This window comes from Gekko japonicus, unplaced genomic scaffold (genome assembly GCF_001447785.1).
Source record: "Gekko japonicus isolate JY-2015 unplaced genomic scaffold, Gekko_japonicus_V1.1 scaffold1270, whole genome shotgun sequence".
Lineage (NCBI taxonomy): Eukaryota > Metazoa > Chordata > Lepidosauria > Squamata > Gekkonidae > Gekko > Gekko japonicus.
Window position 1 is genome coordinate 105,171 of NW_015170315.1, and position 14,987 is coordinate 120,157.

Genomic DNA, 14,987 nt, shown 5'->3' on the forward strand with positions numbered 1-14,987 from the left:
CTCCTCCTCCTCCTCCTCCTCCTCCTCCTCCTCCTCCGCTGCTGTTGCTGCCCAGGAGTGAATATGGTAATAATTTTAATAACTAATTGTGAAAAGACCCTACAATATATATATATTTGACATACAATTAGTGAATGAGGACTTTTGCAAACTGGTACTGACACCCATTTGGACAGCTGTCTTCTTCAGAAGGAAGAGTCTTTGTCATTCCCTTTTTACACCTTGTAGTTCATATGACACACACACCCCCTTGTAGACCTCTTCCCATGGAGAGAAGAAGGACTGGGCAAAGTGTCTCATTAAATTTGATTATACTAAGTCAGATTCCTCATTCTCTTTGAGGAATGTTTCTCACATTGAACAGCAGCACATCTAGATTTGCCACACAGGATGCACTTTGACAGGAAGTCTTAGCTCTCTGTGTGGTAGGGATCCCAATTTCTCTATTTACACATTGTGTTTTGTAGGTGTACACTTAAAATATCACAAGTATACATGTAAAAAAATACCATGTGAAGTGGTCCCTGGATGCTAGTGTTACCAGGTTAGCTGTTACCAAGGTATGCACCACAGTGGCAAGACCTTTCCTGCGCAGGAGAGGCTGAAGCTGATGAAAGTTGCCCTGGCCACCACTGCCTCCTGTCAAGCAGCAACCCTGCTTATGAACCTGCTCCCTTAGGGGGAGTGCAACCCCATCCAGACCAGGAGACCAGTTCTTGGGTCAAACACTCCTTCCCAGCAGCAGTAACGCCTCCATTTTGTCAGGATTAAGTTTCAGCTGCCCTGACCTAGATAGCCCAGGGTTGGCCCTATCTGGTATTCGTATGGGAAACCTCCAAGGAATACAAGGGTTGTGACTGGAGGCAGGTAATGGCCAACCACCTCTGAATGTCTCTTGCTTTTAAAACCCTATGGGGTTGCTATAAGTCATCTGTGACTTGACAGCACTTTCCACCTCCAAGTTTCAGCTTGTTAGCCCTCATCCACCCCAAACTGCCTCCATGCACTTGTTTACCATTTCTACAGCCTTCCTGAAATCTGCTGGAAGTGTGAACAAGAACTGAGTGTCATCTGCATCTTGGTGGTAACTCAGCCCAAATCACCAGATGACCTCTCTCAGCAGCTTAACATAAATATTACAAAGCATGGAGGAAAAGATGGAACCTTGTCGGATTACAGAGGCCAAGGTGCCAAAGCAGCAGCCCTCAGCACCACCTTCTGAAACTTATATTTCAGGTAGAGCTGAAAACACTGCAAAATGGTGCCTTCCAGTCCCAACCCTAAAAGATGCTCCAGAAGGCTACCATGATTGATGGCACCAAAACCCACCAAGACGTTCAGGAGAATCAACAGGGTCTCACTCCCCCTGTCCATCTCCCAGCTCAGGTCACTCAGCAAGGTCACTAAGGCCATTTCAGTCCCAAAACCAGGCCTGAGACCAGACTGGAAAAGATTCAAACAATCTGCTTCATTCAGGAATTCTGAAGTTGCCCAATAACCACATTAACTTGTTTGCAAGTGAAAAGAACTGGGGACCTTTCCCCAAGCTGTTTAAAAGGTATATTAAGGCCCCATTCACATGGCAAATTTGCCATGTGAAAAATTGTTAAAAATTGTTAAACTAGGTCTTTACTTTTATCTCATCCAGGAGCAAAGTGTAAGACAGGCCCACTGGACATTGTCTTTGTGATTGACAGCTCACGCAGTGTACGTCCCTTTGAATTTGAAACGATGCGGCGCTTCCTGATTGACATCATCAACAACCTAGAGATTGGGATCAATGCCACAAGGGTTGGAGTGATCCAGTATTCTAGCCAGGTCCAAAATGTCTTCTCCCTCAAGACCTTCTTCAACCGGGCTGACATGGAGAAAGCCATCAACAGCATTGTCCCGTTGGCCCAAGGCACTATGACAGGGTTGGCCATCCAGTATGCCATGAATGTGGCTTTTACCACGCAGGAGGGAGCACGACCACTGCACAAGAAGATCCCTCGAGTGGCTGTGATTGTAACAGATGGGCGGCCCCAAGACCGTGTGACAGATGTGGCTGCTCAGGCCCGAGCGGCTGGCATTGAAATCTATGCTGTGGGTGTGCAGCGGGCAGACATGAACTCTTTGCGGGCCATGGCCTCTCCTCCACTGGAGGAGCATGTCTTCTTGGTGGAGTCTTTTGACCTCATCCAACAATTTGGCAAGCAGTTCCAGGATAAGCTGTGTGGTGAGTGTTGGAGCAAAGCCTTGCCTCCTGTTGCCTATTCAGAAATTTAAGTTGTTTAAGTGTACTTGATTCTCATGCTGACCATGATTTGCCATGTTGTGGGAAGTCCAAGACATTGCCCACCTGATGAGGAGTATCATTTGGATGACATCAAATACTTCAGTGCTGTGATGACATTGCAAAATTTTTGAATGACAGCATTAAAAAGGTCTCTCAGCTGTGGTGTGAAGCCACCGTTCTCCTGGCTTTGCAGTTCAGTTGACAAGCAGTTCAGTTGACAATGGAACACTGCTTCAGTGGCTTAGATTCACTGGTGATTACTGCAGACAGAAGAGAGTTCTGTCCATAGAACATGTAACTTTCTCACCTCCCCATCCCACCAAAGCCTGAAATGCTACTCCTAGGGGGCAGGAAGCCCTGGGGAACAACGTAAGCTGGGAGGGGGGATGTCAGAAGTCTGCTGTGGGAGGAAGGAATGGATGAAAATCCCCCCCCTTCCATTTATGAAAATCATTTGTAGGATCCAACCCAATGTATGGCTATTTATTTGATTATTTTTTCTAAACCTCTGGCAGTGCCTGCCTTTTAAAATCTTTGTGTCATTTCTATGTATTTGTTTGTAGCTTTATTAAATATTTAAATAGGATTTTTAAACATGGTAAAATCTGCTCCGGGGATTGGAAGTAAGATTTCTTGGTCACTGTATGGGTACTATTCAATCAGCACTGGACATAGCCAGCTTCTGCTGTTAACCCATAGAAGTATTTTCCCCCCAGAGCTCAACAGTGGAGAAGAAGTAGTACGGAACAAAAAAGAGCCACTTCCAAATTGCTCTCACTGTTCTAAAAATGTTACATTTTTATTTACTCTGGTAATCTGTTCTCATGTGTATCATGAGATAACAGTTGCCAACTTGCATCTTGCAGGTGTTGATATGTGCACAGAACTGGACCATGGCTGCCAGCATACTTGTGTCAGTATCCCTAGCTCTTTTTATTGTCAGTGCAACTCAGGATACAAGCTCAATGCTGATGGAAAGACATGCTCCAGTAAGTATGGAGAGAAGAAGGGGCTGAAGGAGCTTCCGTTCTCTGCACTCGTCGGAGGAGGCATGCGGAGACCACCCCTCCCGCATCGCTCGGTGGGATCTGCACTGCTGAAATCAAGTATTGACACTGTTGTTTGCTACATTCCCACCTCTTTATGCGGCTTTGACAGGTTACGGTTAAAGGTTCGGTCTCGCGTCTCTTGCTGCTGGTGCCCAAAGTCAAGAAGGCGCCCCCTTTGCCGGCAGAGCTTGCGCTTTCCCGCCACGGGCAAACGGAGACCGATTCAGAAACCAGTTCGTTGACTGACTAAGGCCCTCCGCAATTAATTAACTATGTTTCTTTCAGTGGAGTGTGGCCTCGGGGGATTTCTTTTTTAATAGCAGAACAAACACACGGATAACAGACCCGGTAAAAATCAAAGCGGAGTACGTTACAGGGCCACGCATCCACGGCCATGCTATTGCTAAATAAATCATAGTTAGCGAAAGGCTGAACGAAGTCCGTGGAGGTAAGGCTTTTTCCTCCCCACGTGATTAACTGTAGGTAGACCGTGCCCTACAGACTCGCTTCATTTGCGGGACCTCCTGCCTGGTTTCCTACACAGGACCAAACGGAAATGGCTCGCAAATTTTGTTAGCATTTAATAGCAGCGCTTAACATTGCCTCCTATGGGGAAAAGGTCGGCCTCTTTGGTCCCCTCTGTTCTTTCTTCTCCCACACCTGTCTTGGGCAGGACATTCCTCGCCAAGTTTTAATACCGGCCTTTTGCAAGAGTAGAGTGACCTGGTGCATATACAAAGGGGAGGAAGTTATGGCCACGGAGCCATTGACACCTTTAAAAGGGGATTAGACAGATTAATGGGGGAGGAGTCTATTAGTGGCTACCAGCAAATGGGTCAATAAAGGGAACATCCAAGTTCAGAGGCAGTAAACCTCTGAATCCCAGTACCAGGATGCAACATCGGGGAAGGCCTCGGCCTCCATGCCCGGTTGTTGGCCCTCCAGAGGACCACAAATACCTAGGGGAACAGCAATACAAAACTGTACTATAAACCCAAAGATTGCTGCAAGTGTGTACAAACAATAAATGAATTTACACAAAAGTAAGTCAATCTTCACTGAAGATGATATTCATGATGTGTCTTTTATAGTCGATGAACAGGTGGACAGAAGACAGACGAACTTCTCGAGAGACTTATTAGTCCATTGGAGAGTTTTGTATGTAGCTGCATAGCTCATGGAAAAAACAGTTTGATTTAAAGACTTCATCGTCATCTTCATGAAGTCTTTAAATCAAACTGTTTTTTCCATGAGCTATGCAGCTACATACAAAACTCTCCAATGGACTAATAAGTCTCTCGAGAAGTTCGTCTGTCTTCTGTCCACCTGTTCATCGACTATAAAAGACACATCATGAATATCATCTTCAGTGAAGATTGACTTACTTTTGTGTAAATTCATTTATTGTTTGTGCACACTTGCAGCAATCTTTGGGTTTATAGTACAGTTTTGTATTGCTGTTCCCCTAGGTATTTGTGGTCGCATTTCAACGGGGGACACCTGGCAGATGTTCTCGTGTGATTGGGCCCTTAAAATCCACCCGGCATTTGCGCCTATGGTGCTGCTAATTCTGTGTGTGATAGCACCCAATGCCTAACTTTTTTCTGTCATTTATTTAGCTTAGCTAAACAGAGATAACGAGAAAACGTTTAGGGCTACATAAGTTTGCTGTTTATAGAAGCAGATCACTCTTGCTTTACTCCACTGGGATGAAATAACTGGATATTCCTTCATAAACTCTTTGAGGAGAACTTGTTGACACTGGCCTGTATCTACCACTCCACCCAGCAAGGTCTGAAGTCCTTCCTCCAGTATTCACCAATCAAAAAGCAACCGAAGTTGGAGGAAAGCTCCTTAGGCTGGAGGAAAGCTCCAGACTTTGCTGACTGGAACAGTAGGATACAAGCCAATAGATTCATGTACATCTAACATACTAATTGAACCTACCTTGAATTCTTAGCATGAACTGTTCAGAGAATGTTAAATTACAGAACAGCAAAAAGGGTAGGTTTCATATTCGTGCAAAGCATTAAAGATATAATTAGGGTAGCCAGGCACTGGAGGGTTGTAGGCTGAGCCATGGAGGGCCCACAATGTCGCATATGGCGCAACATCGTTTCTTGTTAAAAATATCAGAAGTGACAAAGGGTAGCTTTAGGAATCACTGGAAACTCTATGGTTTTATAGATGTTAAACCATAGTTTTTGGAGATTCCTAGAGTTACCCTTTGTTATTTCTGGTAAGAACTTATCACACTGTGGTTTTAAAATAACCCTGTAACAGGATCTGGGGGTGGGGAATTGCCCACCCCACTGGGGCCTTGGCAGACCTAGATAAAATTCACTGCTCATGGTTGCTAAAAACACATTGCTGCATGCGAGAATCAGGATCTAAGAGGAAAGGGTGCATTTTATAGGAGTGAAGGGTAAAGGGTCCTGGAAAAAGCTTGTGCTTAGGCCTCACTATGTTAGTAAACAGTTCCCGCAAGGTAGGATGCTCTCCTTTCAAATGTGACCTTAACAGCATTGTTTTTGGTCTCTTGCTCTCTCAGTGATCAATTACTGCAACTTTGGTAACCACAGTTGCCAGCATGAATGTGTTAGCATCCTGAATGGGTTCTATTGCCGCTGTCGTGATGGCTACACTCTGCAGGCAGATGGGAAGTCATGTCAGGGTAAGTGATGACTGTGGCAAAGTGACACATGCAGCGGTGACAAAGAAAAGAACAGATGGGAAAAGCAGAGTGTGAATTAAGGCCCTTACTAACAGCTATGCTTGCAAGATCAAAACAACAGTGTGCTTAAGTCACATTGTATACTAGACCCCACCTGCTTGCTCCACTCGCCAGCCTGGTAGGCTCGCTGCACTCACAGTGTTGTTTTGTAGGGGCTCTGCCTCTGCACGATCTGCAAGCTTACCCCCAAACTGGTGTTCACCATTTTTTTCTCCTACAATTAGTTTAATACAGTTCCTTCCTTTAGATCTTCCTCTGCTGCTGTTCTAAAGTTTTATTCCAGTGTGTAACACACTTAAGAAGACTTGTTAATTTGCAAATTGTCAGAAGGGGTTTTTTTTGGGGGGGGGGGTAAAGGAGGGGACACATGCCACCCTCCCTGCCTGTGCTGCCTCCACCTTCCTGGTTTCCAACATCCAGAAACACCCACCCCCTTTCTATTGCAGTTGTTATAGATTTACGTTTAAATCCCGCTTTTCTCACCAATGGAGACCAAAAGCAGCTCACAACATTCTCCAGTTCTCTATTTTGTCCTCCCAGCAGCCCTCTGAGGTAGGTTATGCTGCGAGAGAATGACTGGCCCAAGGTCAACCAGCAGTGTAGGGATTTGAATGTGGGTCCCAAGATTATCCTGAGCCTGGGGATATGGGTTATGGCTATAATGCGAGCCAGGATATTCCAGTTGTCTTTGTTTTTGGCATTGCAAGTCCCACAATCATTCTGAACCCAGTGGCCAATTTTGCAATTATTCCCTAATGAGTTATGCCTGCCACAAACAGCCCACCTTAGTTTCCATTGCCAATGGGGTGTGTGGTGGAGATAACCAGAACACGATGTTCCAATTCCCTTCATTTTTGTCACTGCAACTCCCACCATCATCTGGAAATGGGTGCCCAATTTTGAGATGCTTATCTGTATGCCTACCAAACCCAGAGAACCTCAGTTTCCATTTCAAATAGCATTAGTTGGAGATGGGAACTGCTGCTCCCATCATCACCATGAATCTCGTGGCCAGTTGTCAGATTCCAAGCTCTTATTTTCTGATGACTTATGCATGCCAGAGATGACTGTTTCCAATATAAAAAGCAATGGTTTGGCCTTTTTCAGAGGTTACACAGGCCTGGATGTTCTGATTTTGATCATGTTTGGCACTGCAACTTCCATGATCATCCTGAAGCTGGTGGCCAGTTTTGAAGCTCCTAGTTTTTAGTTCCTGGTGGATTATGTGCACCACATATAGATGGACAGATGGATCTTTTTATTGTTATAGATTTTGTGGAGTTGGGATATCCTAAAAAAGAGACAACCAATGGGATTATGATATCCTTGACTAATGGATGTATGGTCCCTCTTTGCATGTGTTTCAATATGAGGACCTCTATAGGGTTGGTGAAATTATGCTTGTGGTTTGTGTTTCAGCCAGTGACCTCTGCAATAGCATCGAGCATGGATGTGAGTTTAAATGTGTCAGTACCGCAGGCTCTTACCACTGTGTTTGCCCAGAGGGTCAGCAGCTCCAGGCTGACAAGAAGACATGTAACAGTGAGTATCAGAGGATGTGCCTGTTATGGAATGCTCTGGAACATGACTGTTCGATGAACCCAAAACTGTTGTCAGTCAAGGCATCTCATGAAGTCGTATCCACACTGGTTATTCCAAACAAACAAGTGGTAGTGATGGTCTTTAGATCCTGACCAATCACCTTTCCCAACCTATATTAAACAGGTGGACTGGCCCTGTAATTTATTGTGAAAGTTCCTGGTGAGGGCAAGCAGAACCAAGTCCCAGCACTGCTAGCTTGCTGCAAGGGCTTGGGCCCAGCCAACAGCAAGGCAATAAGTGAACCTTCACCTATCATCATCACCACTGGCTGGATCTTTGTTGAGTGACCTTTGTGGAGCTGCCATTACTACAGTGGCTATTCAGCTCCTGGGTTGTTCTGACATTCCGGTCCACCTCAGTTTTTAAACCTGAACATATATGCTGAGATTTTTTTTAAAAAAATTGTAAATAGGAAGTTTGCGATTGTTTTATAACAGTATCACACAATTGGATATGGAGAACAGGGATGTGTTACTTATTTGATAGTACTGTGATGTGGCTTCAAAGAAGACACAAAAAACATGAAGATGGGATGCCTATGGAAAGCTGTGGTAGAATAAAAGTGTCTGATGATCTCAGGTGGAGAAACATCTTTCCCAATGGGTGGTTCCTGAGATAACTGGAGATTTTGGGATTTACACATGGGACTTCCTGTATGCCAAGAAATCATACTTCATTGACACACAGCCAGTCCTTCATTTTGAGATCTGATGAAAAGCAACAATATCTGGGCATCATTTTGACCTGCTACCATCAAACATCTGGAGAAGAGGGGTGAGGATTTGGGAGAGAAATTTCAGACTTGTGGAGCAGGGATCCTCAAAGCTATGTAGCACCACTTGGGAATTTGATGGTGTTGGCCCATTCTTCATAATGCCCCTCTATGCTTATTTTTGAAGGCACCTTGAGTGCTATCTCCATTCACTGACCTCTTTTTTCTTCTTGGTTTATAGAGTGCAAAACTGGACATGTTGATTTGGTGCTGGTGATTGATGGCTCCAAGAGTGTCCGGCCTCAGAATTTTGAGCTGGTGAAGCAGTTCGTAAACCAGATTGTGGACTTCCTGGATGTGTCCCCTCATGGCACCCGGGTGGGGTTGGTCCAGTACTCCAGCCGTGTCCGCACAGAGTTCCCACTCCACCAATACATGACTGCAGAAGATGTCAAGAAGGCAGTGCAGAGAGTGCAGTACATGGAGAAGGGCACCATGACTGGGCTGGCCCTCAAACACATGTTGGAGCACAGCTTCTCTGAGGCAGAAGGGGCTAGACCTCTCTCCCAGAATGTCCCCAGGATTGGCCTGGTCTTCACTGATGGGCGCTCTCAAGATGATATCTCAGAGTGGGCCAGGAGAGCAAAGGAATCAGGTGAGGGTTCAGTAGAGAGATTGGGGTGGGGGAGTGGAGATATATGCATGCTGGGAAGCCTTATTCATAGCTCTACTGCTCTACCAGTGGCTGATATTTACCATGTTCCTTGCAAACTAGCCCAGCCCCACATGCATCTTCATAAGCAGTTAGTGGCAAAAAGGGGGGAATTAATGAACCAGCTTTTGTTAAAGCCTCCCCACTTGATTTGGAGACATTTTTTACTTGCCACAGGTGACTAGGCCAGTGGCTATTTACAAGCCTGGCATAGATGCAGATTTTTTAAAAAATAAAACTTTAACATGACTCAACAACAATATTCACGTACAGACCATTTTCTTTAACAAAGGCATAGTCATCGAGCCAGAATGAAAAGCTAATTACTTTAAATACAGCCATCAATAATCTGGTCTTTGCTTTACTGGAACTAAACTATCTGCCAATTATTGTCCATAAAAATAATTTCAGTCTTAAAACAAAACCCACCTATATTCCATCTCTTCTGTTTAGAAAGCTCAGAAGGGCTTGTATGGAATCCCCCACCCAATCTCCCTTTGAGGCATTGGCCCGGTAGATACCTGCTTCATGTAAAAAATGAGCAGGATGTTTCCGGAACATGCACTGAGGCAGTATCTACACTACGGCTTTATATTGGCAGTTTAACTGTCATGGATTCCTTCAAGAATGCTGGGAGTTGTAGATTGGTGACGGTTCTGAATATTCTCTGATAATATGCCTGTGCACCAGTTCTATTCCTCCCAACATTTCCTGTGTGTGGTTCCATCTTTTTGGGAAGTATAATCAGTGCCAGCTCACTGAAGGACAATCCAGGCCGCTTTACTGACACTAGGGTTGCCAACCTCCAGGTGAGGCCTTGATATCTCCTGGAATTACCACTGATCTACAGATGACAGAAATCAGTTCCCCTGGAGAAAATGGCAGCTTCAGAAAGTGGACTCTATGGCATTATAATCCACTGAGGTCCCCAAATCCCACCCTCCCCAGACTTCACCCACAAATCTCAAGGAATTTCCCAACTAGGTGTTGGCAGCCCTAAACTGACACTATGGAATGAATTACTGCCAGAAGAGAGAACTGCAATATCTCTAGCTGCCTCTAGATGAAGTGGTAAAACATTGCATGCAGGCAGTGTTTTAGCTGCATTTGTCTGGTGTACTTGGTCTGAGTTTGTTATATTTTAATTCTTATTGTACAATTTAGTTCGTGGATTTAATTGGTTTGTATTTTGATATACTTTGTGCACAGCTATGGACCCTGCTTGGTGGAAAAGCAGCTCATAAATATTTTAATAAATAAAATGGAGATGTCTGTCCTCCCTCTCAGAACTACAGTTCCCAAGATTCTCCTCAGAGAAGGAATGATTTAACCCTGTGCTGCAGCTATGCCTTAAACCCTCTGTAAACAAACATACAAAGAAGGATAGCATCTAGTATATCAATAGTTTTCTTCAGATAGGACATTACATGCACAGAAATCAGTGCATGTGGAGGAGGAGCATGCATGAGCATGTGGACCCCATGCCGACCTATGTGTGATCACTGGGTTGTGAGCATGCTGCATGGCGTCTGCCTGCATACAAAGTCCACACATGCTCTGGAACATTTTAAAAAGCAGAATTATCACAGGGACAGAGTGTATGTGTGTACAGTTTGCACTAGGGATTCTGTGAAATTCACAGTGAGCAGAATTTTTATCACAAGGCCAGAGTATATGCATGTATAGTTTGCACGAGGTATTATGTGAAATTCACAATGAACGGGTTTGCCAGACAAATATTCTGTGTTCACCCGCGAACCTCAGATCTGTTTGGCTTATCACCATCTGGGCTGAACCACTATTGGATGAATTTGTGACTTTGCAATAACTGTAGTGGTGGAATTTTGTTTCCTTGTGGTGGTAGAGTTTCATTTCCTTGCCTTGCAGATGATTTTGCATCTTCACAGTAGGTAAGATCAGTTCTTCTCCAGGGTCATAGATGGTTGGATTAGGAATTAAATGCCATGGGAGGGGGGACTACACTTCCCATTAGACTGTGCAAACATGTGCATGCACAAAATAACCCCGTAAACTAGCGCCAAATGGTTTTTAAACAGTGTTTATAATCATTAGCTAATTGATTTGCTCACTGTGGATTCGCGTGCAATAATAACGGATCTGTGAAGGAGGAGGAAACTAAAAATCTCATCAAGCTGTATTTGAATATCCATGAGTGAAACACTACCAGTTGCATGGCTGGAACATATGAAAAGTAACTATCAGTCTGAAACCGCTAAGTGACTGGTGAAAAATTGGCTCCCTGTTCACAATGAGTGAGCAGAACAAGAGACAGAACAGCAGGGGTTCGAGCATCCCTAATTTGTACATGCATAGATGACAGGCGCATAGCATGGAAGTTGTGCAGTAAGGAAGATCAGAGCTGGCATATTTCTGTCCACTCCCCCCGTATGCACATTGAAATCAATGAACATTATCTGAAGAAGATTAGTGTCTGCCTTTAATGATGGTGACTGTCCAGAACTTCTCCACTGTTGGCAAGTGAAGCAAAAGTTTGCTAGAGCACGCCAGCCCAATGAGCCGTCTCAGTTTTTCTGGACAGTGTCAGGAATTTGTGGCTAATTAGAGAATTCTCTGGTTTCCTCTTGTTATTGCCAGAGAGAAAATGCATAGACTCTCAGATTACATTGCCTAGAAAAAAACTGAGGCCACTATGCTGCTTTCCAGGAATGAGGATATGTGATGGTAAAAGCAGCCTTTCTGATCTCATCCCAGAAGAACAAAAGCAGCTTGGGTTTTGCAGTCAAACCTTAAACAAAAAAAGTGGGGGGTGGCTGGGGAGAAAGGTTTCATCCTTTGCCAGTGTTATGTCTGGGATCAGCTGCTTATCAGCCAAACTTGTGTTTCTCTGTTATTCAGTCATCTGGATCCAGATTTCAAGTTTGGATTTTACCTACCTATTGAGGTGTGATGTGAAAAATAGACCAAATCAAAGCGGACACTTGCTGCTTTATCCTGCATTGCCCCTTCTACGGCAATCTCATATTTTCTATCATAATCCAGTTAATTGTCTAGATTAAGGATAGACACTTGGGGGCTCAATTCAGAGACTCTGGAAGTGAACAAATATACATATCAAACCAGGCCCTCTTCAACTCCCTCACCCATGACTTTGGCCTCTTCTTGCAACACTGGCGATAGATGTATGGGCTAGCAAATTGAATTCAGTAGTCAATTTGTCCCCTACTTTTGTGTTTCATGCAGGCAGTCCAACTTTATCAGGTTTTAAAATACATATTTAATCAATGTTTGAGTCCAATGGCACCTTTAAGACCAACAAAGTTTTATTTAAGGTATAAACTTTCGTGTGCATGCACACTTCTTTAGATACACTGAAATGGAAGTTACCAGTCAATACACATAGATAGAGGGTGAGTAGCAAATGAGTGTACAATATAATGAAGATGTTTAACAGATTCAAGGACCCAACAGGAATAACAAGCTTAGTTTATATGGTTACTTTTTGTTTGGGTTTAATTCTGGGAAAAACATAGTAAAGGAAATAAATGTATCAAAATTGGAGATTGATGGGCAGATGTACTCTTCTTAAGCTTGGTTCAGGTGGGTAGACGTGTTGGTCTGAAGGAGCAAAACTGTAATACTGTACGCACTTTATTGTTAATTGTAACTTATGTTTTAAAGTAATTGTTTATGAGATTTTATAGAGCTTTTAAGCTTTATGTATGTCAACCAGGTACATTGCACCATTCTGTTAGCCGCCCTGAGCCTGCTTGCGGGATGGGCGGGGTATAAATATAATAAATAAATAAATAAATAAATAAAACGAAGTTTGAGTCCAGTGGCACCTTTAAGACCAGAAAAATCTTATTCAAGGTATGAGCTTTCGTGTGCTTGCACACATCTTCAGAAGAAGTGGGGTGCGTGCACACAAAAGCTTTATACCTTGAATAAAACTTTGCTGGTCTTAAAGGTGCCACTGGACTCAAACTTTGTTCTTAAGCTTGTTATTCCTGTTTGGTCCTTGAAACTGTTAAACATCTTCACTTTGTTGTATGTTAATTTGCTGCTCACCCTCTACCCTGTATGTATGAACTGGTAACTTCAATTTCAATGTATCTGAAGAAGTGTTCATGCACATGAAAGCTTATATCTTAGATAAAACTTTGTTGTTCTTAAAGGTGCCACTGGAGTCAAACTTTATTCTGCTGCTTCAGACCAACACGACTATCCACCTGAATCTATACACCATTGTATCTTCCCCACTTTAAAAAAAAATATATATATTTTTAAAAAATTGGGGGGAAAATGTTGCAGGCAATCAGCACTGTGCTCAGTCAGAACTGGTTTCCCCTGACCTTTGTCCTGCGAAGAAGTTATACATATGAAAGTGACTGAGTGTACTTCCGTAGCAGCTTGACTGCTGAACTGTATAGCTAGATATCCTTTTTTGAGAGAGTAGTAACTCTCTCAAACGCATCCATATGTCCTTTCCTATACATATTGAGGGTGGAGGTAAAGATAATTGGTCATGGCAGAGCCTGTGGTGTTGGCTCTTTTGTTCTTATTTGAATCAGAATTTGGCTTCTGTTAATTATTAAGAGCTTAGATGTTCCAAATCGGGATGGATTCTCCAGAGCTCAGTGACTCTGCTGTGGCAAAATTTTGTTGCTTAGCTACTAGGAAATGTAAACTTATTTTAGTGGAAAAAATTGTATGATTCTCTTATTAACATTATTTTATGTTATTAATTTTATTAACTTTCTCTTGTTTATGTTTTTATACTATTCCCATGTTGTTACTGTTTTTAATAACTCCAATTCTATTAAATTTTCCAGGCAGAACTGATGAATTTAATATCTCCCTCCCCCCCTTTCATATTGTTCTAACAAAATTACCTCTAAGGTGGCCAAATTTTGCCCCTTGGCAAGATCAACAAGGAAGCAGCTGGTCAAGTCTTCCTATTAATTGTCTCTACGATTGAAATCAGCCTGCCATGCTGCCTGGAAATTTTATTGCTTGCAAATGTGCTGATAACTATGAGTGTCAATCGTGACTGATCTATGATTGTAACTAATTAAGAACTAAGAACTGCCTATATTTCAAGTTTTGCTGCCAGGATCATCCTCCACTGTGTATGAATGCCATTCCAGAACACTGGAGTGTTACTGAAGTCCAAACAACATTGCTGGCCAGATGCCCATCCAGTATAGATGTAAATTTTGGTTCATGGTGTCTTGATTGGCTCTGCAGGAATTGTAATGTTTGCAGTTGGTGTTGGCAAAGCTGTTGAGAGCGAACTGAGAGAAATTGCTTCTGAGCCAGTGGATCAGCACTTCTCCTATTCGGCAGATTTCAACACCATGACTCACATTGTTGACAATCTCAAGCTCAACATTTGTCCCGGTAAGTTATTGGTGGGTTCCAGACTGTATATTTCAAAGATACGGACAATGTGTTCTATCATATGCCATCATGTGTAGGTTGTTCAGTCTGTTCCCCATGTGTAATATGAATGTAACAGGACATATCTGATGAGAGGGCAATGACAGATGTGTTCAAATCTGGAGCAGATCTACATACAAACACATTTGGGTGAGTGTGTTCCAGAAAACATCTGGCATGCTAACCCCAGAGTTAAAGTGGCTTGGAGTTAAAGTGCCCTGGCTTTCATGGAGAGTTAGGTCTTATAGAAAAATTACTCATAATCCTTTCATGCGCCTTACAGCTGTGCTATGATTTAGGTTCTCATTTCCTGTAGCGATGGCTCCTGTGAATTCTTCTGTGGAGAACAGTTGTTTATTTACTACTTTAAACCTGTTTTTCAGCTAAAGTTGAATTTCAGAGAGGCTCACTGATATTAAACAAAATTAAAGCCATTAAAATCAATATAAATATTATCTGGGGAGGGGACTCTCTGCTGA

The 14,987-nt window shown here is 43.2% G+C and overlaps 1 protein-coding gene across 1 annotated transcript in view; it reads left to right on the forward strand.

The window, feature by feature from the left end:
- The window catches only part of MATN4 (matrilin 4), a 59,886-nt gene that overhangs the window by 41,104 nt on the left and 3,795 nt on the right, over nt 1–14,987 (forward strand). Inside the window, exons 3-8 of the mRNA XM_015418032.1 lie at nt 1,649–2,218; nt 3,145–3,267; nt 5,879–6,001; nt 7,481–7,603; nt 8,617–9,030; nt 14,317–14,469. Coding sequence (XP_015273518.1) covers nt 1,649–2,218; nt 3,145–3,267; nt 5,879–6,001; nt 7,481–7,603; nt 8,617–9,030; nt 14,317–14,469 — 1,506 coding nt within the window. The remainder of the gene's footprint in view (nt 1–1,648; nt 2,219–3,144; nt 3,268–5,878; nt 6,002–7,480; nt 7,604–8,616; nt 9,031–14,316; nt 14,470–14,987) is intronic.